This window comes from Pan troglodytes, chromosome 12 (genome assembly GCF_028858775.2).
Source record: "Pan troglodytes isolate AG18354 chromosome 12, NHGRI_mPanTro3-v2.0_pri, whole genome shotgun sequence".
Taxonomy (NCBI): domain Eukaryota; kingdom Metazoa; phylum Chordata; class Mammalia; order Primates; family Hominidae; genus Pan; species Pan troglodytes.
The window spans coordinates 90365909-90393743 of record NC_072410.2 but is presented as its reverse complement, the minus strand read 5'-3'; the positions used below and the strand labels follow the sequence as shown (position 1 = coordinate 90393743).

The 27835-nt window shown below is 35.9% G+C and overlaps 1 protein-coding gene across 48 annotated transcripts in view; it reads left to right on the top strand.

Annotated features, from left to right (window-relative positions):
- Positions 1-27835, top strand: part of BIRC6 (baculoviral IAP repeat containing 6) — a 259651-nt gene that overhangs the window by 78740 nt on the left and 153076 nt on the right. For 23 of the 48 annotated variants that reach the window (XR_010149161.1, XR_010149162.1, XM_063789159.1 and 20 more), the window contains 12 exons: positions 274-405; positions 3700-3878; positions 5533-5666; positions 6272-6433; positions 6531-6662; positions 7699-7796; positions 9732-9879; positions 11043-11176; positions 16038-16184; positions 25362-25549; positions 26677-26991; positions 27235-27334. Coding sequence is in view for 46 of the 48 variants with exons in the window: in XM_063789159.1 (XP_063645229.1) it covers positions 274-405; positions 3700-3878; positions 5533-5666; positions 6272-6433; positions 6531-6662; positions 7699-7796; positions 9732-9879; positions 11043-11176; positions 16038-16184; positions 25362-25549; positions 26677-26991; positions 27235-27334 (1869 nt within the window). In the remaining 2 variants the exon portion in view is untranslated. The remainder of the gene's footprint in view (positions 1-273; positions 406-3699; positions 3879-5532; positions 5667-6271; positions 6434-6530; positions 6663-7698; positions 7797-9731; positions 9880-11042; positions 11177-16037; positions 16185-25361; positions 25550-26676; positions 26992-27234; positions 27335-27835) is intronic. The other 25 variants (XM_063789160.1, XM_063789161.1, XM_063789157.1 and 22 more) reach the window with 5 other exon arrangements.

Sequence of the window (27835 nt, the reverse complement as noted above, 5' to 3'; positions counted from 1 at the left end):
CATTCTTGGTTTTTAATACCTTGGGATTTGAAATCAAGTCGTGGTTTATAATTTTTTTGAAAATAAAGGTGAACTGTAAAATAATATGGGAATGGAAAGCAACATAACAAATAATTGATTATAGTTCCTTAGCATGACAATTCTTATTTTAACACATTCTAAGTATGATATTTTGTGTGGTGGTATTATATGTAAATGGGATGATATTTGCTTATTAAATATTACATTTTAAATGAATGAATTTAAAAGAAAAATATGTATTTTTCTTTTTAGGTCTTAGATTATGTCCATTTTTGGAGGATCATAAAGAAGACATTCTATGTGGGCCAGTATGGCTTGCTAGTGGCCTTGATCTATCAGGGCATGCTGGAATGTTGACGTTAACAAGCCCCAAACTTGTTAAAGGTGAAGTAATACATTTTACAAAAGCAGAATTAATAATACCACAGTTGTAAAAAAGATGAAAAAAAAAAACTGATCTCAAAAAAAATAAGATTGTTTTCTTTGGGACTTTCGTTCAAAATTTCATCAGTTTTCTGGTAGCTGAGGTCATTTCTTGTCATAAAGTAACTAACTGTATGGTTATCTGATCCTACTTTTTGTGTCTTAGAGGTCTCAGTGCTTTTTGAAAAAACGTTGAAGAAATGACTACAGGATGACTTAGTGTGACATAACAGAGCTCTTTTGAGTAAGCAGACATAATGTTCTGCCATTTTTACCCTTCCCATCACATCAGAGTCCCGTCTCTTCAGAGTTTTATTATATATTATTACAGTATCTTCCCTTAAAAGAGGTATTTTGTTTGTTTGTTTTTGTTTGTTTGAGACAGTCTCATTCTGTCACCCAGGCTGGAGTGTAGTGGCACTATCTTTGCTCACTGAAACCTCCGCCTCCTAGGTTCAAGTGATTCTCTTGCCTCAGCCTCCCAAGTAGCAGGGATTACGCCCAGATAATTTTTGTAGTTTTAGTAGAGATGGGGTTTCACCATGTTGGCCAAGCTGGTCTGGAACTCCTCACCTCAAATCATCTACCCACCTTGGCCTCCCAAAGTGTTGGGATTACGGGTGTCAGCCACCGCACCTGGCCAAGAGAGGTTTTTGTTTTGTTTTTTTTTTTTGAGACAGAGTCTTGCTCTGTTACCCAGGTTGGAGTGCAGTGCTGTGATCTCAGCTTGCTGCAACACCCACCTCCCAGGCTCAAGCAGTTCTTGTGCCTCAGCCTTCTGAGTAGCTGGGACTACAGGCGTGTGCCACAATGCCTGGCTAATTTTTTATTGTATTAGTGGAGGCGGGGTTTCATCATGTCGCCCAGGGTCATGTGGAACTCTTGAGCCCAGCCAGTCTGCCTGCCTCGGTCCCCCAAAGTGTTAGGATTGCAGACGTAAGCCACCGCTCCAGGCCAAAAGAGGATTTTTATTAGAAGAGCTTCGCCAGTATCATATACAATGATTTGAGTGTCATAAACAAATGCAGATTATAATGAATGTTTTAAGATAATGGGCTATCATGTTGATAATTTAGAAATATCAGTAGTAGGACGTTTTCAGCTTTTGTATTCTGGGGGTAAATAGAAAAAACCAACACAAAATGACTAGTTCAATTGTTAAAGAAATTTGGGGTGGGGTGGGATGTAGAGATCCTTCTCCAACCCAAGAAAATAGCTGACCAACTATATATCAGCTATTTACATTTGTGTACATTTGCTTCCTAATGTTTGTCCACATTCACACATAACCATTTAATTGCAGACATAGTACAGGTCAAGTATCCCTTATCTGAAATGCTTGGGACCAGAAGTGTTTCAGATTTCAGATTCTTTTCTGGTTTTGGAATATTTGTGATATACTTAACTAGTTCAGTATTCCTAATCCAAAAATCCAAAATATGAAATGTTCCAATGAGCATTTCCTTTTAGCATCATATCGGCTCTCAAAGAGTTTTGCATTTTAGAGCATTTTGGATTTTCAGATTAGGGAAACTCAGCCTGTATATATGCAAGTTTTGTGCTTTCTGATTGTCATTAGGTTTTCGAGATGTTATGTGTTAGGTTTCATGCTGGGATACAGTAGTGAACAAAAACGAATCTCAAATTGTTTAGATTATAGGTTTTGTTCAATGAGAGTGTGCATCTTAAATTTTTAGGTGGAAATAGAAATATTGGTGTTTTTAAAAATTTTTTTATTTTTTAGAGACACAGTCTCCCTGTGTTGCCCAGGCTGGTCTCCAACTCCTGGGCTCAAGGGATCCTCCTACCTTGGCCTCCCAAAGTGCTAGGATTACAGGTGTGAGCCACCACGTCTGGTCAAAAATACTGACTTTTGACAAAATGGAGTGTAGAATTACATGGCATGTGTTTGGAAAGTATTAATTTTCTTAGAATATACTAAGATATTTTTTTCCATAAAATTCTCCCCAGCATCTTTGAAACTGAATAAGATAAGTGCTAAGTTTTTTTGGACGAGTAAAGGGGTAACATTGGCCAAAGAAATTTTGAAACAGAATGTCAGATACCACAACACAGAGAATAGTACAGTAGTGTTAAGAAAAATGTAACAGTGTAGTGCTAGCACAGCAGGCAGGTAGCTAAGTAGAGTGATAGCATTTAATACCTGGTAATGCAACAATAGACTGATAGTTTGCTGGCAGATGTAGTAATTTGATGATAATTAAGAAATGTATTTTATATATAGATTGTATAGTATGATCCCAATTTGGTTAATATCACATACTAGTGATAATAATTATTTGAGTGTTCTTTTTTTTTTTTTTTTTTTTTTTTTTTTGAGACGGAGTCTTGCTCTGTCGCCCAGGCTGGAGTGCAATGGTGCCATCTTGGCTCACGGCAAGCTCCGCCTCCTGGGTTCACGCCATTCTCCTGCCTCAGCCTCCTGAGTAGTTGGGACTACAGGCGCCCGCCACCACGCCCCACTAATTTTTTGTGTGTTTGTAGTAGACGGGGTTTCACTGTGTTAGCCAGGATGGTCTCGATCTCCTGACCTTGTGATCTGCCTGCCTCACCCTCCCAAAGTGCTGGGATTACAGGCGTGAGCCACTGCGCCCGGCCTATTTGAGTGCTTTCTTTGTGCCAAGCACAGTTAACAGTGGTTTAGTTGACTCTGAGGTAGGAAATATTACTCTTATTTTACATTAGAAGAAACTGAGCCACAGAGAGGATAATTTGTCATGTGCCTAATAAATGGCAGAGCCATTTTTCAAACCCAGGTAGTGACTCCAAAGCCTGCATGCACATTGTTAACCGTCAGTACTATAATGCTATGTGTATATGTGCACATATATATGGATGTGTGTACATGTATGCATAAGAAGACTGGATGGATATACGTTCTGTAATTATCTAGATGATAGCTTAATGACAGTTGTGTGTGTGTGTGTGTGTGTGTAGTTTATGACATTTTTACCATTAAAATGAATAATATTGGGGAAAAAACATGCCAAATGTTTATCTCAATTAGTCAAAGATAATGGTTTTATGCTATTCATATCATTCCTTTGTTGGTTGTTTTTTGCTGACAGCGTCTGAAGGTGGTTCAACTTTCTTCTGCTCAAACAGTATAATTTGAAAGTTCTGGCCTGCTGTACTTTTTGTGGAGTTAGTTGTTGATCTTGTTCTATGAAGATGAAAAACAGTGGAATTTATTGGTGATTCAGTTATTTTCCCCATTCTACTCCACTTCTCTAGGTATGGCAGGAGGAAAATATCGTTCGTTTTTAATCCATGTCAAGGCAGTGAATGAAAGAGGAACAGAAGAGATTTGTAATGGTGGTATGCGTCCTGTAGTAAGGCTTCCATCCCTAAAACACCAGAGTAACAAGGGTTATTCACTTGCTTCACTTTTGGCTAAAGTTGCAGCAGGCAAGGTATGAAACTGTCATTTTGAACAATAACAATACAGTTTTAAACATTGTGGATCAGATTTAACACACTATTAGAAGTAGTATGACCTTTCAGTGATGTTTTACTATATGCTTTGGTTTGTATGTATTTTGTCTTTGGAGTGACTTAAATATATTTGGGAAGAAGAATGTTTGAGTTAACTTTATTATTTCATTTTATTTATTTTAGAGTTTTGAGACGGGGTCTCGCTCTTTCCCCCAGGCTGGAATGCAGTGGCGCAAACTCGGCTCACTGCAACCTCTGCCTCCCAGATTCAAGCCATCCTCCCACCTCAACTTCCCTAGTAGCTGGGATCACAGGCGTGTGCCACCATGCCCAGCTAATTTTTGTCTTTGTAGTAGAGACGGGGTTTCACCATATTGGCCAGGCTGGTCTCAACTCCTAACCTCAGGTGATCTGCCCACCTTGGCCTCTCAAAGTGCTGGGGTTACAGGCGTGAGCCACTGCACCCAGCCTGAATTAACTTTAGGCAAATTACCTAGCTTTTATAATGTATACTGAATAGGGAGTAATTGTTAGCAGATATTTCCCTTTATAATTATTTTAGACCATAATATTTATTTCTTTTGGTATGAGAGTTTCTTCATATGCCCTCTGTTGGCAACTCACAATCTTGTTTTTGGTGACTATTTGGGAGTATACAGAAAGAGAAGTTGGGGCGTAATTTTAAGACAGGTTCTAATCCTCATGGTTGATTTTCTGAAAGTAGCTGTGAACCGTGCAGCTCCTTACAATTGACTTATCTTGGATTTCCTGGAAGTCAGGAAGGAGGTTTTGTTTATCATCATTATTTATAAGGAATCATACTGATACTGATCAGTAATACCAGGCATTTTACACATATATAGGTCTTCCAGTTTTTCAAGGACTTCTGTGTACTTTATCTGATGTAATCTTCATTATAACTCTGAAGTAGGCATAGCAGGTTCTGTTACCTCCCTTTTTTAAATACTGAAAGTGAGTGAACCTTAGCAATTGGGGAGCCTGACATATCTCACGTAGTTATTTTATTTTATTGTGTTTATTTATTATTATTATTATTATTATTATTATTATTATTATTATTATTGAGACAGAGTCTTGCTCTGTTGCCCAGGCTGGAGTGCAGTGATGTGATCTCAGCTCACTGCAGCCTCCACCCCTTGAGTTCAAGTGAATCTCTTGACTTAGCCTCCCAAGTAGTGGGATTAAAGGCACTTACCCATGCTTGGCTAACTTTTGTATTTTTTGGTAGAGATAGGGTTTCACTGTGTTGGTCAGGCTGTTCTCGAACTCCTGAGTTCTGTGATCTGTCTGCCTCGGCCTCCCAAAGCTCTAGGATTACAGGCCTGAGCCACTGCACCCAGCGGAATTGGACTCAGGACTTTGGTTTTATCATCTGTAATCATTGGGTTATTGCCTTTAAAATAGTGGCTGTGTCTGTCTTTTTTTCCCCTATTATAATTCTGGAGAAAATTAGTCATTTACTGAATATGAGGGTACAAGCTATCATTTTAATTTGAGATTTATATTTTGATGGCCACAATTCAGTTATTTTCCTTTATTTTATAACTTTAGTGGTAAATGATTTTTAGTTTAGTTTATTTTTTAAAATTCATTATTATTTGTAATGTTTAGGAAAAATCATCTAATGTTAAGAATGAAAATACAAGTGGCACCCGTAAATCTGAAAACCTCCGGGGCTGTGATTTACTTCAAGAGGTCTCAGTCACCATTCGAAGATTTAAGAAAACTTCAATTTCTAAGGAAAGGTAATTTCATTGCATTATCTTGTTATTCTTAGAGTAATGAAAGTGCAGAGCATAACACCACACACATACACACACAAATAAAAAATCTTTTACCTGAAAATTTTTTTGTCCATTTTTCTTAAATAATTATAATTTTGATGAGAATATGAGTTGTCTTTATACTTCATTGGTTTATCTCTAGTGTCCGCACAGTGCTTGTTGTATAGCAGGAATGGATGATAGTTATTAATTTGACACGTACTCGTCAGGCAAGGGAGCGTGTATCTATAGTCCTAGCTACTCAAGACGTGGGGGTAGGAGGATCACTTGAACCCAGGAGTTTGAGTCCAGCCTGGACAACAGAGGGACACCCAATCTCTGGAGAAAAAAAACAAAACAAAAAGAAATTATACACATTCCATGTTACATTACAACACATTATTGTAAATGTTATTTTTTAAAAAATTTTCTACAAATGAAATACTTGACATATAGCTATTGATTGTTTTTAAATGTACTTGAGATGTTCATGATTTAAAATGAAACATTGCATTACCAGCCAGGTTGTGATAGCTTTAGTTGTTCTGTTTTGGTTGGTAATGTGTTTATATTTTCTTTTTTTGTAGAGTGCAACGATGTGCCATGTTACAGTTTTCAGAATTTCATGAGAAGCTTCTTAATACTCTTTGCAGAAAAACAGATGATGGCCAGATCACAGAACATGCCCAGAGCCTTGTGTTGGATACTCTCTGTTGGTTAGCTGGAGTTCATTCAAATGGACCCGGAAGGTTAATAATTAAAATTTTGCTTACCACTGTTGATTGCCTTTTAGATGTTATGATTGAAAGTTCAGGATGAGTCTAAATGTCTGCTATTGTTTTGCAGCTCAAAGGAAGGAAATGAGAACCTACTTTCAAAAACACGAAAATTTCTGTCAGACATCGTACGTGTTTGCTTCTTTGAGGCAGGACGAAGTATAGCCCATAAGTGTGCCCGATTTCTAGCCTTGTGCATTAGGTTGGTATGTTTTTAAGTTGAAAGCATACTTTCTAGGTACACCTGCAATTTAGTGGGTGATACCTTGTTTATAGTGTGATTTGATCCTTGTTTAATGTATGTATAATTTAAGAGAATTTCAAAAGTTGATGAAGATTGTTGATAATCTTAGCAAGAATTTTGGGTTCTTAGGGGAAAGTGTCATGTTAAATAAGTCTATTTAACTTTTAAGAAAAGAAGTCTGCTGAGCTTCTCTGCCTGTTAGTAGCAGTTTGGAGAATTTGGCAAGGGAACTCTTACACCCTTTTCACTCCTACTTTCCTTGGTTGTCTTTTCTTGCCCTAAAGTGTTTTCTCTGTTATGTAACAATCTTACCGACTTTTTTTTTGTGGCATTGTGCAGACCCTTTTTTTCTAAACCCTGAAACAAATTAGAACAGTCTGCCCTGATCCCCAGGGCATGTGTCCCAAGACCCCTCCCCTCCCCAGTGGAGACCTGAAACTGTAGCTAGTACTGAGCCATATATATAGTATTGTTTTTTCCTATATATACATACCTGCAATAAAGTTTAATTTATAAACTAGGCATAGTAAGAGATTAACAATAACTACTAATAAAATAGAACAGTTATAATAATATACTATGATAAAAGTTATATGAATGTGGTCTCTCAACATGTCTTATTGTACTGTACTCACCTGTGTTTAGACTGCACTTGACCATGTGTAACTGAAACTTTAGAAATTGAAACTGCATATATGGGTTCTTAATGTTTAAAGGTTCCTACTTGCTACTGTATCTAGGAAGTGTCTAAGAGCTAATGGTCAGTATTGACTGTTGTAAAGATAAGGGTTTAATGCATAAGAAAATATTTACAACGATCCTTAGTATAATCAGTTCCCGCTATCTTTTGGTATTTTATGTAGCTTTAAGGCAGGTTTTTCTTTTAATCGGTATAGAATACATTTTAAAGATTTTTAGGTACCACACCAGGTTTAGGGTCGAATTTAGACCTTGAGTAATGTCTTTACAATTTTTCTTTTTAAAAATTTTTCAGTAATGGCAAATGTGACCCATGTCAACCAGCATTTGGATCTGTTCTGTTGAAGGCTTTACTTGATAATATGTCATTTTTACCTGCAGCAGCAACTGGTGGTATGTAAAATTAATTTAATCACAAATAGTTATAGTCATATGGAACATCTCATATGTATACTTAGGATTATTTCATAACTATTTTTTCTCTATTAAAGTTCACTTTTCTGTGGCTTATCTGTATTTTTTGAAGGGATCGATAGATTGTGGCTGGGTGGTCATATACTCCGTCAATAGTACTCCAAGGAAAAGGTTCATGGAGCAGTTACGTTAATATCAAGTCATCTCAATTCATAACTATTTTTCTGTACTTCATTACAATCATTGAGTTGTTTGGTTGTTTACTGACTGTAACAGATCAGATGCCAGAAACCAGAATTCCAGCATGTGCCAGAGAGGTAACATAAATAAGTAAAATGGTCCAGGTGTCATTGCACATGCATATGTTTTGTGTGATTGGTAGGGACTATGGCAAACTGGAATTTCCTAAAAGGGACCAGTGGTTTTTTTTTTTTTTTTTTTTTTTTAAAAGCACCTGAGGACTCTGTGGAAATGCCTTTCAAGAATGAATGTAATTGGAGGTAGAGAGTAGAATGATGGATACCAGAGTCTGGGAGGGTGAGTGGGATTTGAAGAGAGGTTGATAAATTAGTATGAACATATGGTTAGAAGAGATAAGTTCTAGTGTTTGATAGCACAGTAGGGTGACTGTAATTTGTGGTATATTTCAGAATAGTTAAAAGATTTAAAGTGTTCTCAATGCAGAGAGGTGACGGATATCCTAAATACCCTGATTTGATCATTGTGCATTGCATCCATATTTCAAAACATCACATATACCCCCATATATGTGCAATTATTATGTATCAAAAAAGAATGAAGGTGGTTATCAAGTAGGAATTCATAAAGCAATTCTAAAATAGCACATATATAAGGTAATGAAGATTTTTAAAGATTCTTACTGTTTTTGCTAGTACATGGTGTTACTATGAAGGGCTACTAATTTGGCCTTTTAAGCCAAATTTTATTTATTGATAGACATTTTTCACAATCTGTTTTATTAAAAAACAAACCATTCAGGCTGGGCACAGTGGCTCACACTTGTAATCCCAGCACTTTGGGAGGCCATGGAGGGAGGATTGCTTGAGGCCAGGAGTTTAAAAAAACAACCCATTCAACAAGTTACCTCAGTGAGTTATATATTTCATAAAGATTTCATCTTTGTGTTAAACAAAAAAATGCTTGTTTAGAGTTGTTGAAAAGTTATATCATTTTCTTAATTTAGGTAAAGTGTGTTTATATTTACATTGAACATATTTTGGCTACAACCATTAACTCTATGGAATAGAACATTTTGACTCAGTTGCTCATTACGATAGTCTCTAATGTTTAAAAGCTTCTTAAGGATAGTTTTAAAGTTGGGACGCTTAAGTTTTGGCATGTATGTAGCAGTTAATAAAAGTAAAAATACACTGTCATGATAATCTTTTAAGCAATGTCGATCTGTACCTAACGCATTATAGAATAATTTTATTCCCCATTCATTCACTAAAATGGGCTGTTTGAAGCTCACTGCCATCCACTATTTTTTAAAGTTTAGTACAGAGAAACAGGATGTTGGTAAGGATGATTTGAAGGACCTGCAGTCTCCTCACTTTTTCAGCTATTTCGAAGTGTCCCTCAGAGGCATCTCACGTTATTATACACCTAAATAAATACACATTATTATACACCTAAATGACTTTATAAAACTCTCCAGAAATATTTGAAATTCTTAGTGTAAGACTGTGCCTCAGTGTGTTGTTTATATTTTAAGTGTCCTCTTTGATCCCTCCAAGGAGTTATCTTTGTAAATTGCCCATAAGATTGTCTTTCCAGAAAAGGGAGTATCTTTCTAGCAAAAGGAAGTATTCTGATAAATAGGTAATCTTAAATTCTCATTGTTAGAGGAAAAGGAGGAAAAAGAAACATTTATTTTGTTTTTATTGTTTCCAGGTTCTGTCTATTGGTATTTTGTCTTACTGAATTACGTGAAAGATGAAGATCTGGCTGGATGCAGTACAGCTTGTGCATCTTTGCTTACTGCAGTGTCCAGACAGTTACAGGACAGGCTAACACCAATGGAGGCTTTACTTCAGACAAGGTATTTTAGTATATCTAATGACTAATAATAGGCGTCTCTGAGTATGATCACGCTTTTGCAGAGAACTGTTATTTAATATATATATGCTGATAACAGTCTTTTTCTTACAAAAATGTTTAGTTTATACCTTACTTTTTCCATATGATAATAGCCTGAGGTTTTACTTTCTTCTGTTTTGTCAGAAATTACTCTTTTTTTTTTTTTTTTTTGAGATGGAGTTTTGTTCTTGTTGCCCAGGCTGGAGTGCAATGGTGTGATCTCAGCTCACCACAACCTCCATCTCCCGGGTTCAAGCGATTCTCCTGCCTCAGCCTCCCGAGTAGCTGGGATTACAGGCATGCACCACAGGCCTGGCTAATTTTGTATGTTTAGTAGAGACGGGGTTTCTCCATGTTGGTTAGGCTGTTCGCAAACTCCCAGCCTCAGTTGATCCGCCCGCCTCAGCCTCCCAAAGTGCTGAGATTACAGGCATGAGCCACCGTGCCCGGCCAGAAATTACTCTTTAACAGTTTGATAAATCCTTATGATGGTTATTCAGAGGGCTAATTTTATTTAATAATGAAAAGTGGTATGCCCTGCTAATGGAAGAAGAATGTAATGTGTCTGTTTCTCTGTGCACTTTATAGGTGGAATTATGTGAGTCACTTATTGTCCCATAACTAGTATTCTTCTACCTGCTACTTGTATTTCAAAACTTTTAACATGATGAATTAAGCAATAGCAAAAGGTTAGATTTAAGTTCTTGCCTGATTGTCTACGTTTGAAGTAAGGCATTCCTTTATTTAGAGCAGTGATTTTATAATTTCCTAGGTTAGATGTTCTGATTTTGATGACGTTTTACTCAAAGCCTTTGTACTTGAGGCTATGTCGTAATGATTCACGGGAGAGAATGGTGCCTGATATCCCTCGCTTCAATCTGCAGGTGGCAGTCTTAGTACCTTAGTTGCCAGCTTATTGGAATCACATTTGTTGAGTCTCTGGACAGTGTCTTTTAGAGTATAGATTGCAGGGAACATAGTTGAGATTCACTGAATTTGATGGGTCAAATCTAGTCAGCATCTCCCTCTGCGCTGTTAGTCAGACTGCTTTTAAAACTAAGTAAAGGTAATTTGTTAATTAGATGGCTGAAAGGAAAATTGTTAGTGCATTATTTTATTTTTCAGATATGGATTATATAGCTCACCATTTGATCCAGTCCTCTTTGATTTGGAGATGAGTGGCTCTTCTTGTAAAAATGTTTATAACAGCAGCATTGGTGTCCAGTCAGATGAAATTGATTTATCAGATGTCCTTTCAGGTAGTGATTTCTTTTATTAAAGGAAATTCTGAATGTTGTATCTTGGATTTAAGTTGCCATTTGACTTAATAGATTATAGTCATGATGTTTTGTCTTTAGAAAACTAAAATTCCTTAGAACTTATCATATGAATTATTAAAATGTTTCCTAGAAGTTGTTAACTTCCTCCTTCCCTCTGAAGAAAATCCCAGTATATTAAAGTCATATTTGAAAGGGTTGTGACTTTAATTTTTTGTTTTTGTTATGCATTTCATTTCAGTGTGATTTTAATGCTTATGAGACTATTTAAAATGTATTTGTTGTAGCCTTTTCAGTTTTATTTGATGTATCTTTGCTGCCTCTATAAAGTTAAAAAACATTTCCTATTTCAAAAATACAAAATTAGTAATATATACTTACTGTAATAAGGATGCACAAACAAAAGATAATTTTCTGAATCTGTCACTTTCTTGAGGTAAGCTTTGTATACATTACATATATCCTTTTATACTTTCTAAAGAATGTGTTTTTCGGATGTATGCATGACACTATTTTTATAATCTTTTTAAGTGCTAAAATTTGCTGTTTATTTTTGTTAGATAAAAGAGTGACCGTTTCATTTTTTTCTCCCATCTAATTGTACTTATTGCAGATGTTGTTAGGATACAAAAAATGTTAGAAAATTTGCAAACAGATTAAGGTAATAACCAGATATAAGTAAATTTTGAGAGAGAAGTTCAATTTTGTTGAAAAGTAACTTATGAGGTGTAATAAAAGCAAAATTAAAAAAATCAAATACAAAAATGTAAATGAAATGTAAAATGCCTCAACCCCAACCTTTCCACCCTCTTAGGTTACTATTGTTAACTGGATGTTTAGCTATTTAAACTTGTTTGCAACCTGTATTCGTTAATATAGTTTCTAATGAAAGAGCATACTACACATACTGGTCTGTCACTTGCTTTTTAATTGCTTATGCTGCCTTGAATATATGTGTTATTACTATTTGATGACTTAGGCTCTTGATTGCCTTATACGCATCTCACCATTTTCTGTCTTCTCTATCCAAGTGACGCATCAATTAGACCATTGTAATTTATGATTGGAACTAGTAGGAGAGACTAGAACTGGAGATACCAATGCCTTCAGTATACCAAAAGAAGCAGTGAAATCTGTTAGGGTGAAAGCGTAAGGGAAGGACTGTAAGGTTCATTCCAAGCTCTGAGGTCATCAAGTTTGCAAATGAGCAAAGAAGACTCAGAACAAGGAATTTAGAAATCATGATATGTCGGCCGGGCACGGTGGCTCACGCCTGTAATCCCAGCACTTTGGGAGGCCGAGGTGGGCGGATCACGAGGTCAGGAGATTGAGACCATCCTGGCTAACACGGTGAAACCCCGTCTCTACTAAAAATGCCAAAAAAATTAGCCAAATGCGGTGGTGGGCACCTGTAGGCTGAGGCAGGAGAATGGCGTGAACCCGGGAGGCAGAGCTTGCAGTGAGCTGAGATAGCGCCACTGCACTCCAGCCCGGGCGAAAGAGTGAGCCTCCGCCTCAAAAAAAAAAAAAAATTATGATGTGTCTCCACTTTAATGTCTCATTGTGTTGTTCCTCATTATTAGTCTCTCTACAGCATTTTTTGTTGTTGTTGTTAATGGCATCAGTGGCACAAGACAGAAATGTGAATGTCATTCATGATACTTATATCTTTCTTATCACCCACATTGAGGATATCACCATATGGCACCTATTTTTCCACCAGTGTATGCAGTTGTTCCTCTCTATCCGTGGGGAATTGGTTCCAGGACTCCTTGCAGACAACAAAATCTGTACATACTCAAGTCCCTTATAAAAAATGATGTAGTGCAGTTTGTGTATAACTTACACACATCCTGCTGTGTGCCTTAAATCATTTCTACATCACTTATAATACCTAATACGATGTTAATGCTACATGAGTACTTGTTATACTGTATTGTTTAGGGAATAATGACAAGAAAAAAAGGCTGTAACAGACTCAGCCATTCATTTTTTTCCCCTGAATATTTTCTGTCTGTAGTTGGTTGAATCCATGGATGCCAAACCCACAGATACAGAGAGCTGAGTGTATGTCAAGTTTGCTCACTCTGTTACCTCCCATGATCACAAGTTACAGTCATCTTGAACCCATACTACAATCATAGCTTTCACACTGGTCTGCCTACATCTGTTCTTGCCTCACTTTAGTACATTCTCCACATTGCATTGAGTATGATCTTTCAGTTACTTTACCTTTCTCCTTAGAGTACTTTTCAGGTCTTCCCATCTTCTGAAGTGCAAAGTTTCTAATACAGCATATAAAATCCTAAATGATTTGGCTCTCTTTTCCTTGCCACTTTATCTTGTGTCATTGCCCCGTTTAGTCTTCTTTGGCCCTGTGATTCTCAAAGTGTGTTCTATAGACCCCCAAAGGGTTCCTGAGATCATTAAGGGGATCTATATGGTCATAACTATTTTGATGATAGTAGAATGATGTTATTTGTCTTTTTGATTTCGTTGACATTTTTATCGATTGTGAAAAAGCATGGTGTTATTCACTGTGCACTTGTAATAAAAATGTCGGTTTCATTTTAAAATGCCCTTGACGTTGCAGTAAAAATTATTAATTTTATTAAAATTTTAACCCATGAATACACATCTTTTATTCTGAGATGAATGATACATATGCATAGAGTACTTCTGTGGCATGCCAAAGTACCATGCTTGTTTCAGGGAGATGTGAAGTTCAGTTACAAGCTGAACTACTTGCTTGTTTCTTGGAATACCATTTTTATTTGCAGTAATGACTGACAGACAAACTACGCCCATTTACACTGCGTTATTTGATGGTTGTTTTTTGAAAAGTGAATGAGAAACATCTCCCATAGTGAGCTTGATAGCTTCCCAGTGTGTAGACTTTTCTCATGGAGTCTGATATTAGAGAGTGTAATTTTCCAATACTGGATAATGAAATGTGTCAACATTTGGAATATTTGTATACAGTGGTGAACCAATATTTTCCAAATGATCAGTGTGTGATGTTTCACCAGTATGCATGGGTAAAGTTCTTTAAAAGTATAAAATATATCAGTTGATCTTAATGTAACAGAGTTTGAGAAGTTCATTGGTAAGATTTCAGATACCACATTGTAACCTTTAAGAAATTACCACTTGTCAAGTTTTTGAATATGCAAGTATTTTAAAATATTCTTTTTCCAACTACATATTTGTGTTGGGCCAGATGTTTTCACCCACTTCTGCTAAAACAACATTTTATAACACGTCGAATACAGAGGCAGGTAGGAGAATCCAAGTATCCTCTGATACTTCACATTTTAAAGAGATTTTTAAATAGGTAAAACATTGTCACTTTTTCCATTAAATTATTTTTTCTTCAGAAAACAGTTATTTTTCATCAAATTATGCTATTTTAACATTTAATGGGTTTATTATTAAATGAATTAATATTTAAATTTCACACCTTAAAATTTCTACTATGGTAAATACCAGTAAAAATGGAAACAAAAGCTCTTCAGGGTGCTTAATATTTTAAAGATATGTAGAGGGATCTTAGAATTGAGAACTGTTCCTCTAGCCATATTGTTCTTTCAGTTCCTTAAATGTGCCATGTTTCTTTGCTATGGGGATTTCACTCATGTTCTTTCTGCATGGCTTTTCTGCCACTTCAAGGGAGCAAATGTATGAAACTCTCTTATTCTTCCCATTAATCCCCTCATTTTGTTAGAGAAGCATTTTATTATCCCATACCTTAGGACTGATTGCCCCTTGACTTACTAGTCCTTTAAATTTCTCTTAAGTAAAACCTTGCAGCTTAAAAAAAAGTTGCGTTGATTCCTAATAACCACTAACATAGAATATAGTCTTCGTGAGGACTGGGACTTACCTTTTATTCTTCTGTCTCCCAATTCTTGTATTGAGTAAGTGTGCAGTAAGCATTTTTTGGAGCATGTGTCAGGCCCTATGCTGACCCCCAATAAGACATTGGAAAACAAGGTTATGACAGTTTATTCTTGTGTTTGATAGTCCTTCAGCTGTTAATGACAGTTTTTATATCTCCCCATTCTTTTCATCTGTGAATTCTGTTTTGCTTTGTGATTTAAATAATTCTGTTTAAATGAGTGCTAATTCCAAAAAAAAAAAAAAAAAATTGCAAAGTAGTGAATATAATCCTTGCCTTCCCAAGCTACATTCGCGGTCCCTGTGAATTCATTTGTGTTCTTCCCTCTAGACTTCTTGCTGTGGTTTTATTAGTCATATAGTTGTGGCTACATGGTTTTTTCTTTTAAAAACTACTTATGCTAGCTTAAACTATTTTTATGACCATGAAGTAGTGTGCCTCATTCTATAAAACTGATAATATGAACAAAATACAAGAAACAATGTGTAGATAAACCTTGTTAATATTTTGAAATGTTCATCCTTTGTTTTGTGTCTTATATTTATGCAGTTGACATCTTAGAATGTATTCTGATTTTACATATAGCCAACAGATTAGGTGATAGCTAATGTGACTAGCTGATTTACTACTTTTTCCACCCCATTTGAGATTGAAATCACTTGTTACTAAATGTAAGTTTCATGTTACAGGAAACTACCACTCATGTTTCTGTTAATGTGAAGAGCTACTAAGTTGCTTTTATCCAAATCTGCTTTTGTAGCAGGGAAACTGGTGCCTGCTGTTTTGTCAGTTTTCTTAATACCATGCCCATGATTCAAGCACTGTGTAAGAGTTGTGTATTTATATGTTCTAATTAAAATTGAAGTTGCAGCTGTAATTATTGTTGTGACTATTGCTTTTTAAAAATTATCTTCACGTATTATAAAACTTGTCTTTTGCCATTAGGAAATGGAAAGGTCAGTAGTTGCACAGCTGCTGAGGGTAGTTTCACATCTCTCACTGGACTTTTGGAAGTTGAACCTCTGCACTTTACTTGTGTGTCAACTAGTGATGGAACCAGAATAGAAAGGGATGATGCAAGTACGTTTACTGGTATATACCTTCTTTTATTATATACTTTATGCAGTAATAAAGTGATATTTATATATTTAAACATTATTTCTAATTATGTAATTTTCATTGCTGTTAAGTGGAAATTTATTTGTGGGAGGGGCATTTGGGGGAAATATAAATCGTTTTATATTCTTTCCTAAGTCAATTCACAGGGTTTTTTTTTCCCCCTGTACCCACTTAGAACAGTGTCTTAAATCATTCTGTTTTTATGTGTATGCACTTTCAGAAATTTTTTAATTTGAAAAATATCAAATATGTTGGAAATGGAAGAGTAAAAATAGACTACGTGTTTCTACTACTGAATGATGTTTTTGAGAAGGTTGAGATGAGTAAAGAGGGAATACTGTTTCTCGAACTAGTTTAAAACAACCTTGAATATGTGAGGAACTATTTGGGTTTGTTGAATATGTGATGTTCTTGGTGTGTTAAATACCTTCACTTAAAAATTAAGTTTTTGACCATCAATCAGTGGAAACTTGTTTATTTTCTTTCTTGTTTTCTGTGATTTTTTTTTCCTTCTCACGTAGGAAGATCGGTATTTATTTACAGTTACTTCTATTGCAGCATAAATAATAGAAGTCTTTCAGTTAAGATTGGTTTATGATTTTGTATCTGTATTAGTCACTGAAGGGTTTGACTGTTGTCTTAACGTGATTCTTCTGTTAATGGTTTTGTGTAATTGGGTACCATCTTAGTCTCCTCAACAGTTTAACAAAAAGCAAAAACGGTTTGCTAGAGAAGTCGTGAAAAATTTAATCTTAGCTGGTTCCAGAATAGCAGGAGGTTTTAAAAGGAATTGATCAGTTCTTTATTTGAGTGTCTTTTTGTTAGGAATTGCCTTATATATCCAATTGTGGAGGTAGCTACTAAGTGAAATTCACAGTTTATGTAGTGAATATGAGCTTTTTAGATAAAAACCTAATATTTCCTTTATATGGTGATTCTAGGAAGGTCAGAATTAATTTGTATTTGTTTTCTTGGACTATATAGTCATTTTGTAGAAACTTTTACATTTACACTAGAATAGAAACATGCCATGACAAAAAATTTGAACTTTCAGAAAATTATTTTATTATAAATCAGGACCTTTCGTGGAACTGTATTGAAATTAATTATCCTGGGCCTGGCGCGGTGGCTCATGCCTGTAATCCCAGCACTTTGGGAGGCCAAGGTGGGCGGATCATGAGGTCAAGAGATCGAGACCATCCTGGCTAACACAGTGAAACCCCGTCTCTACTAAAAAATACAAAAAAAATTAGCTGGGCATGGTGGTGGTGCCTGTAGTCCCAGCTACTCAGGAGGCTGAGGCAGGAGAATGGTGTGAATGTGAGAGGTGGAGCTTGCAGTGAGCTGAGATCGCGCCACTGCATTCCAGCCTGGGCAAACAGCAAGACTCTGTCTCCAAAAAAAAAAAAAAAAAAAAAATTAAGTATCCTGGTTTGAGACAAACCTGGTCAACATGGCGAAACCTCGTCTCTACTAAAAATACAAAAAGTATTGCTGGGTGTGGTGGCAGGCACCTGCCTGTAGTCCCAGCTACTTGGGAGGCTGAGGTACGAGAATTGCTTGAACCCGGGAAGTGGAGGTTGCAGTCAGCTGAGATTGTGCCGCTGCACTCTAGCCTGGGTGACAGAGTGAGACGCCGTCTCAAAAAGAAAAAGAAATTAAGTATCCTGGATTTTTATTTTATTTTACAAAAATTCATGTGTTTGCAAAAGGCACATAATTTTTAAAAGATAAAAGATTAGGTTTGAAAAAGTTTTTCTCCACACTCCCCACCCATTTCTCCCCCTGCAAAGCAAGCAATGGAACGAGTTTCTTGTCTTTACAGGGCTAGTCTGTGTATATATATGCCATCACCTCTTTATTTCACCCAAAATGAAACTGCCTAAAGAGAGAGTTTTATTAAATGTTGAGGCAAAGTGCTGACTAGTGATTATAAGGAGCTGAAAGATGATTGTAGTCTCTCAATCCTGTTTACTTTTTTGAAACATGTTAATATTAATATAATACCTATGCGGAAAAGTGCAGAAAATAATTGCATAGCTCGGCAGTTTATCATGATACACATTGTCTGTGTGATGACCAATAAGTAAAGAAAGAACATTTCCAGCACCCCAAAAGGTGTCTTCGTGACCACTTCCATTTATTTCTTCCTCATTTTCTCCAGAAGCTAAACATCATCCTTTTGGAGTAGTTACTTTTTGGTTTTTGTTTATTTCTTTGAATAACCACTTAATGATGCTTTCTTGAACAGTGGTTGAGTAAGGTCTGTATAACATAGAATTGCACATGTATGTATATTTGGTTTGCCTTCTTTTCAATCCTATGATTATGGCATTAATCTATATCATTGCATATAGACAGTTGGTTCTTTTTCATTGCTGTTTAGGATTCTTTTGTCCGAATGCAACAAAATTTATGTATCCACTATTGGTTTGTATACTGCTGATAGACATTTGAGTTGTTTCATTGTGGAGCTAATAGTACTGATGGATATACTTTTGTCTTGAATATGAATGTGGAAGTTGATTCACTGCTTCATAGGGTATTCATATATTCAGCTTCAGTAAGTAAGTAACCTTTTTGCTACTGGTTCCTATTTAAATACTGTGAAGTCAAATACTCAGAGTATTGATCTTGCAAATTTGTTGAGAATTGTAGAGGGTCAAATTCTATAAATATTCCATCCATACTTAATAATGTTAACTCTGCACTTGTTGGTGAAGTGTACTCTATATATCCTTTTGGTCAAGTTTGCTAGTTGTGTTCTTCAAATTCTCTATCTTTATTGGTTATTTTACTGTTTGTTTTTTAGTTAATGAGGCCAGTAAGTTAAAAAATGGTAGATTTATTTATTTTTTGTCATCAAGTTTTATACACTTTGAGACCATCATATAAATTTAGAATGGTTGTGTCTTTCTTGGGAATTCTTCGATCATTATGAATTATCTTTTATTATTATTTTTTGAGATGGGGTCTTGCTATGTTGCCCAGGCTGGTCTTGGGCTCGAATGTCCCTCCTGCCCCTATCTCGCAAGTACCTAGGATTGCAGGCACACACCACTGCACCTGGCATTAGTTATCTTTTTATCTTTAAGTTTGCTATTTCTCCGAGGATTTACCTCGTCTGATGTTTACTTAGCTAACACCAGCCTTCTTTGGCTGCTATTTGTATGGTATATATTTTTCCATCTTTTTACTTTCAACTTTTCAGTGTTTCCTTATGTTTTAGATATACTTTTTATAAGTGGCATGTAGTTGCATTTATTAAAAATCCAGCCTGACATTTTTGTCTTTCAATGGGAGAATTTAATTCAGTTACATTTAATGTGATTAGTGATATATTCCTGTTTAAGTCTGCCATGATTTTTTATATGTACTATTCTATTTCTCATTGTCCTGATGGTTGGTTACATGCTTCTTTTTCCTCCTTTTCTGTTTTTAGGGCTGATTATATTTTTTATTGGTCAATTTTTCCATTTTTTTCTTGAACCGTTCTTTTAGTAATTATATCATTGAGATCACAGTATGTACTCTGATTCCAGAAGTATATGTTTCTTCCCATAATACATTATTAATTCTCATAATCCAGAGTATATAGTCTAGATTCCAGAAGTATGTATGAATTCCCATGATACATTATTATAATTTTTTATATTCAGTATTCACTTGGATTTACCTCATAATTCCATTTTCATTGATTTTTATTCCTTTGTCTTTGAGCTTTTATCTGGTATGATTTTTCTTAGGTCTGAAAAATACTCTTAAGATCTCTTTTTGTACTTATCTACTGATGACACATTCAATTAGGTTTTTTGGGAAAAAGTTCAAAGTTTTATGAATAATCAAATGAACAAACAGCATAGCCATTATCCAGATTCCAATATCATTGTTATTTTTTCACATTTGTCTATTCTTTTTTTCTTTGCCAAAATACTTCAAAACAGATCTTAATATCCGATAACTACCTAAATTAATTATAATTTATTATGAAACCAGTGTTGTTGTAAACAATCAGTTTTGCAGTGTCATCTGATTTTCAATACATGATTAAACAATATAATATAGAATTCTATAGGGATTCTAAGTTACTAGTTATTTTTACTGGTGATTTAAAGGTAATCTTTCCTTGTCTCTTAGCTTAGTTTGTATTTGTTAGAAGTCATCTGTCAGTCTTATTATTGCTTTTTAAAGGTCGTTTCTCAAACTTTCTGAGATTGCCCTTCTGCCCTTTTTTTGCTTTCAGAATTTTTCTGTGATGTTTCTACATGTGGTTTCATTTGTGTTTATTCCGCTTCAGATTGATAGGACTTCTTGAATCTTTAGTTGATAGCCTCCTGAAGTTTTAGCTGATATCCTTCACAGCTTTAGGGAAATAGCCAGTTAACTCTTTAAATATTGCTTCTGCTCTATTTTGTCTCCTGTCTTTTTGAGTCTCCATTTTTATATATGTTGTATCTCATCATCATAACTGATAGAATTTTCAATTGTTTTATCTCTCCTTAGTTAATTATGGATATTTTCTTCTAATCCATCTTTTTTTTATACTTGTTCTATCTTCTGCTATCTAATCATTTATGGGAAAACTACTCTGCTCCCACTTTACTGCAGTGTTGCCTCTGTAGTAAGTATCTCATATATATATGGGTCTGTTTCTGTTTCATTGGTCATTTATTTGGCCTTTTGTTAATACTCTATTGCCTTTTTTTTTTTTTTTTTTCTGATACAGAGTGAGACACTGTGTAGCCCAGGCTGAAGTGCAGTGGCTCAATCTTGGCTCACTGTAGCCTCACCTCCTGGGCTCAAGTGATTCTTCCACCTCAACCTCTTGATAGTTGGGATTATAGACATGCACCACCATCAGTGAATTTTTTTATGTTTAGCATAAATGAGGTTTTGCCATGTTGGCTCAGCTGGTCTTGAATTCCTGATCTCAAGTGATTTGCCTGCCTCGGCCTCCCAAAGTGCTGGGATTACAAGCGTGAGCCACCGTGCCCAGCCTCTATTGTCTTAGTGTAACTTTATGTTAAGTGTTTATATCTGATAGTAAAAATCTACCAACGTTCTTTTTAGGTAGGTTTTAAAAATTGATTTTCTAATTTTTTTTTAAAATAAAACTCACAATGTTATGCAGTTATCACCACTATCTAATTCTAGAACATTTCCATCACTACAGGAAGAAACTCTTCATCCATTAGCGTTTTCTCCCATTCCCCCCAAACCCTTCCAGTCACTTGGCAACCAGCAGATTGGAGTTTCATCCATTTAGCCTGTATCAGTACATTACTCCTTTTTCTGGCTGAATATTCCATTTTGTTTAGGCATTCATCTACGGGTAAAGATTTAGGCGATTTCTTCTTTTTGGCTGTTATGTCTAATGCTGCTGTGAACATGTTTGTGTAGGTTTTGTTTTGTTTTGTTTTTTTTTTTTTTTTTGGTCAATGTGTGTTTTCAATTCTCTTGGGTATGTACCTGTGAGTACAACCTACAAATATTCTTTTTATTAAAGATTGTTGTTGCTATTCTAGGTCTTTTGTATTTCTGTTTGAATTTTAGATTTCATTTGTCAATTTCTACACAAAATACTTGTTTTTAAAATTTAGGGCCTTTATGTAAATCAGTTTAGGAGAATTGGCATCTTAATATTGACTTTTTAAATGCATTAACACTTGTGTGTGTGTTTTTCTGTCCCCTTAAATCCAGAATACACACTGGCGGTATATATTCTATAATATATTTAGGTCTTTGATTTCTCTTGGTTATGCTTTGTGGTTTTCAACATAGTTTTACATTTTTTTTTTAGATTCTTAGTTATATATTTAATTGTTATGTTGTTATAAGCGATCTTCCTCTTAATCATTCCATTCATTTGGTATTTGTGTATAAAACTATAATTGATTTGTATATATTACTGTCACATCTGGTGACAGTGCTATATTATTAATTTTAAAAGTAGTTTATAGTTTGCAGTTTCTTAGAGAATTTTTAATGTGTTGCAATCATGTTGTCTATTAATAGTTTTACTTTTTTCTTTCTCATCATTTTATCGTCATTTTTTCCTTGTGTTATTTTGCGCTTCCTAGGTCTTCCTATATGTTGTTGAATAGAAATGGTAATAGTAGTACTCATCTTGGTCTTGTTCATATATATTATATTATATATATGATATATCTGATATATATATATCTCATATATGATATATATCATATATGAGATATATCTATCTATCTATCTATATATAGATATATATATATATATTTTTTTGACATGGAGTCTCGCTCTGTTGCCAGGCTGGAGTGATGGCACAATCTTGGCTCACTGCAACCTCCGCCTCCCGGGTTCAAGTGATTCTTCTGCCTCAGCCTCCCCAGTAGCTGGGATTACAGGTGCCCACCACCACACCCAGCTAATTTTTGTATTTTTAGTAGAGACGGGGTTTTGCTATGTTGGTCAGGCTGGTCTCGAATTCCGGACCTCAGGTGATCCACCTGTCTTGGTCTCCCAAAGTGCTGGGATTGCAGGCGGCAGGCACCATGCCTGGCCCAGCCCTATATTTTTTTATAACTAGAGTTTTTGAGGCCCTTTGTAGTATAAAAATAGAAAAGGATATTGAAAACTCGGATTGTGCAAAAGATTTCTGATTAGTTCTATAGTATCAGGATGGCTTATTTTTCCTTGGATTGTTTACGTCTTCTGTTTGCTTGTAGTGATTCACTTAGTTTTCCCTGTGTTATTTGGGCATTAGATTTTAAAATCAATTAAATGTAAATGTTCACAGTATTAAAAACCATATATATTACCCCAAAATACAAGCATGGTATGAATGATTTAGCAAGTCTAACAGTTTCCCCTTGACTGTTGGGATTAATAGCTGTCGATCTGCTGTGGAACACTTGAAGGAGCAGATGATTTTATTTTGGGACTACGCATGTTTTATGAGATGCAATTGCTCTGCTCTGCTCTGCTCTGCTCTGCTCTGCTCTGCTCTGCTCTGCTCTGCTCCTCTCCTCTCCTCTCCTCTCCTCTCCTCTCCTCTTCTCTTCTGTTCTTCTCTTCTCTTCTCTTCTTTTCTTCTCTCCTCTTCTCTTCTCCCCTCCCCTCCCCTCCCCTCCCCTCCCCTCCCCTCCCCTCCCCTCCCCTCCCCTTCCCTTCTCTCTCACTCCATCACCCAGACTGGAGTGCAGTGGCAGTATCTCAGCTCACTGCAACCTACACCTCCTGAGTTCCAGTGTTTCTCATGCCTCAGCCTCCTGAGTAGCTGGGATTGGAGGCTTGTGCCACCATGCCTGGCTAACGTGTGTGTGTGTGTGTGTGTGTGTGTGTGTGTGTGTGTGTGTTTAGTAGAGACAAGGTCTCACCATGTTGTACAAGCTGGTCTTGAACTACTTACCTCAGGTGATCCACCTACCTCAGCCTCCCAAAGTGTTAGGATTACAGGCGTGAGCCACCATGCCTAGCCAATTGCTTGTTGACCAAGCTTACAATGTTGAATTGGTGTCCACTAAATGAAGGGCACAGTATGACTGCACTGTAATGAGTGGTGTTTTTTTTTTTTACATAAGGAAATTTAATTATAAGAGGATATGTGCAGTTTTTGTTATTGGTATATTGTTTATTTTAGCTTATTTTTTAATTTTATTAGAATTCTGGCACAATATAGCCCTTGTTTGCTTTTAAAAAGATGGGCTGATAGATTGCCTGGATTTTCCCCTTTATCCACTACCTATGAGCAAATTACTTCCCTCAGCTTTAGTTTCATTATGTAGAAAATGGGATTATTTTAGTACCTCATACGTGTAATAGTAGCAACAAAAACTTTGCCTAGTTAGTACTTAATACTTTTCTCTTGCCGAGATTAAATAAGCTGATGTAGCTTCCATGCTTAACACTATGCCCTTCATTGGCTTTGGCTTCACATACGCTTTGGTTCTGATCCTAGTTCTACTGTGAGTTTACAGGTTAATTTCTCTGAGCCTTCTTTACTTAATCAGCAAAAAAATAAAAATAAAAATAAAAATAAGGGGGGGGGATCATGATGCCTGGGCCATAAAGTTGCCCATAAAGTGAATTGTAGTTATTCTTTAAAACAATGCCACATGGTAATGCATACTAAATATTTGCTATTCTTATAGCAGTTATCTTTTCCCTCCTTGTAACTTTGTAGTAAAGGCCTGTTAGAAATATTTATGCTGTTATTAAACTTGGCAACTACCTTTTGTTTTGTGCTGACATATTGGATTAAGTTGTGAAATGAAGTTTTTATCCCAGCTTTTCTAATATATTTCTCATAAATATTGGAAAACAATGCAGAAAGAATTATTTATAATGTTGTTTGAATAACAATGAAATGGAAAATCAAAGAAATCTTTTGTAGGGTTTCACAGAGCCTTTATTACTGATAATGTTCATGGGTAAGAAGTGTGTGCTAGTTTTACTGTGTGTGGGATATGCCTCTCTCCATTTTGGTGTTCTGGGGTCCTTTTGGTAGGTGAAGTGGGGTGTGTTGTTGCAATAAGAAAACTTAGTAAAGCAAATTTATTTCTTACCCTCAAATTGTGTAATAAGATTACTTTCATTTTTAATGATCACTTTACTATAACAAAGATATTTGCAAACTCATCATTGCTGGGCTGGGCGTGGTGGCTCACACCTGTAATCCCAGCCTTTGGGAGGCCAAGGCTAGTGGATCACTTGAGGCCAGGAGTTCCAGACCAGCCTGGCCAATATGGCGAGACCGCATGTCTACTAAACATACAAAAATTAGCCAGGCATGGTGGTGCATGCCTCTAATCCCAGCTACTCAGGAGGCTGAGGCACAAGAATCTCTTGAACCCAGAGGTGGAGGTTGCAGTGAACCAAGATCACGCCACTGCACTCCAGCCTGAGTGACGGAGTGAGACCCTGTCTCAAAAAAAAAAAAAAAAAAAAAATCATTCCTGTATTTCCTAGATCTTGAATGATAGTAGTATCAATATACTTTATTTTACCATTAATGTTTCCTTATTTATACTTTCCAGATTTCTTTTTTAGAATGAAAATTAACTATAGTTTTAGCATCGTAATAGTGCCAAAATATTTGAACATGTTTTGTCTTTAACCTTTTCTTCATCCTGGTGTTTTTTGTTTTTGTTTTTACCCCTTGTCTTATGCCAGTGAGTTCCTTCGGGGTTACTCCTGCAGTAGGTGGACTATCATCTGGGACAGTTGGGGAAGCCTCGACAGCCCTGAGTTCAGCAGCCCAGGTAGCTTTGCAGTCTCTCTCTCATGCAATGGCTTCAGCCGAGCAACAGCTACAGGTGCTGCAAGAGAAACAGCAGCAGCTTTTGAAGCTTCAGCAACAGGTTGGAGACTATTTGGCTCTTTGTTCATGCTGTCTCTAAACTTCAAAAGCTGAAAAAGTACTTTAAAAATGACCATTATTTTCATAAAGAAACGTAGGTTGACTGATCTGAGCTAATCAGTTTCAACAAAAATTGAGGTAAAGTCTTTGTGATATTTAAATTGGTTAACATTGTATGAATACATCTTATTTGATACATATTTGAGGGAATATGATTGATATTTTTTGTGCAATCTTGAAGTAAATCCATTCTCTAAACACTCGATCAAAGAATATGTACAGTTACTAGTTACTATTTATATAGAGTATAGTTCCTAAAACAAAATTTTATAGAACAGTTAAATTTAATGTGACTTAAAATTCACTAATAATGACAGATGCTTCATAAATTTTATTGTGGCCTGAATTAGGGGTCTCCAGTCCCTGGGCCATGGACCAGTACCAATAAACAGCCTTTTAGGAACTGGGCCGCACAGCAAGATGTGAGCGGTGGGCAAGCAAGCACCACCTGAGCTCCATCTCCTTTTAGATCAGCAGGGGCATTTGATTCTCATAGGAGCATGAACATTATTGTGAACTGTGCATGTGAGGGATCTAGGTTGCATGTTCCTTATGAGAGTCTAATGCCTGATGATCTGAGGTGGAACAGTTTCATCCCGAAACCAGTCCCCTGCGCCTCTGCCACATCTCCCCGCATCCGTGGCAAAAGTGTCTTCCATGAAACTGGTCCCTGGTGTCAAAAAGGTTGAGGACCGCTGGTTTAAATGAAATCTTTGGCAATTCCAGGTGAGAAATCGTATTACATTAGTCAATATGAGAATTCAACTCCTTATAATATTTTGTTTTGAGCAGATATTCCTTATTTACATTAATTGTTCTGCTTCCTTTTCACCACTACCTTGAAAGAGTCCTAGTTCCCAAATGCACAGGAAATTTTGTGTTAAACATTTAAAGTGTATATAGCAAAGCAATGATCCATTTATATCAAGTCCAGTTTTGATTTAATTTCATCTTTAAGTATGATCAATTTAATCATGTTTATCTTCATAATATATGTCCATGTGGTATTCTGCCACAATTTAGGTAGGCAGGATTAGTCTATATATGTTGCTTTTACTTCTTTTGCAGAAAGCAAAGCTGGAAGCCAAGTTACATCAGACAACAGCTGCAGCAGCTGCAGCAGCATCAGCAGTAGGTCCTGTTCACAACTCTGTGCCTTCCAACCCAGTGGCTGCCCCTGGATTCTTCATTCATCCATCTGATGTTATTCCACCCACTCCAAAAACAACACCTCTTTTTATGACTCCACCACTCACTCCACCCAATGAAGCAGTTTCCGTTGTGATTAATGCCGAACTTGCACAGCTTTTCCCAGGCTCAGTCATTGATCCCCCAGCAGTCAATCTTGCTGCACATAACAAAAATTCCAACAAGTCCAGAATGGTAAATTATGTTTTAAATAGGTGTTGACTTAGACATTTAAAAATATCTTGAAATGTACTCTAACTTTAGAAGGCAAAATTTTTAATACCAACTTGATGTATCAAGTTATTTTCTTTTATAAAATATTACAGTACATACATTAAGAGAAGAAACTTATTAATTTGCTATTATGGTTAGTAGTTTTTATAGAACTATAGTAATATCAATATAAAGTTAGATTTTTTTTTTTTTTCCCTGCTCTAGAATCCACTTGGTTCTGGTCTAGCCCTTGCAATTTCTCATGCTTCACATTTTCTTCAACCTCCGCCTCACCAGTCCATTATTATAGAGCGAATGCATTCAGGTAATCTTTTACTTTCTTAAATTTTTTTTTTTTTTTTTTTTGCTTAGTCTGCCGGCCTTTTAAAGACTCATTATTCTTCAGTTCGATTTTTTTTTTTTTTTTTTTTTGCAAATCGCATTTCCTCTTGGGTAAGTACATTTTATCAAGAATAAGCACTTACATGTTCAAGCTTTGTGCTCACCAAATTGCATAAAGAGTGCTGTTGAGTAGTGGATTTGATCTATATATGAATCTTGCCTGCTGATATATTATTGACATAAATAATTTATTGTAGTTGGTCAAATCACCATTATACTAGAAATTACACTCAAAATATTCCTAAAACTAGCCTTCTTATAGTAGAACTCTTTCTTGAGAAGAGCAAACAGAACTACTGCTTACTGTAATAACTGGATAAGAATAATAACATATCCTAGGCTCTGAATAGTTTGAATGTTACCTGAGTTTGTCTTCTGCTTATATGCTACAGAACTGACATTGGGATAGATGCTTTCAATCACA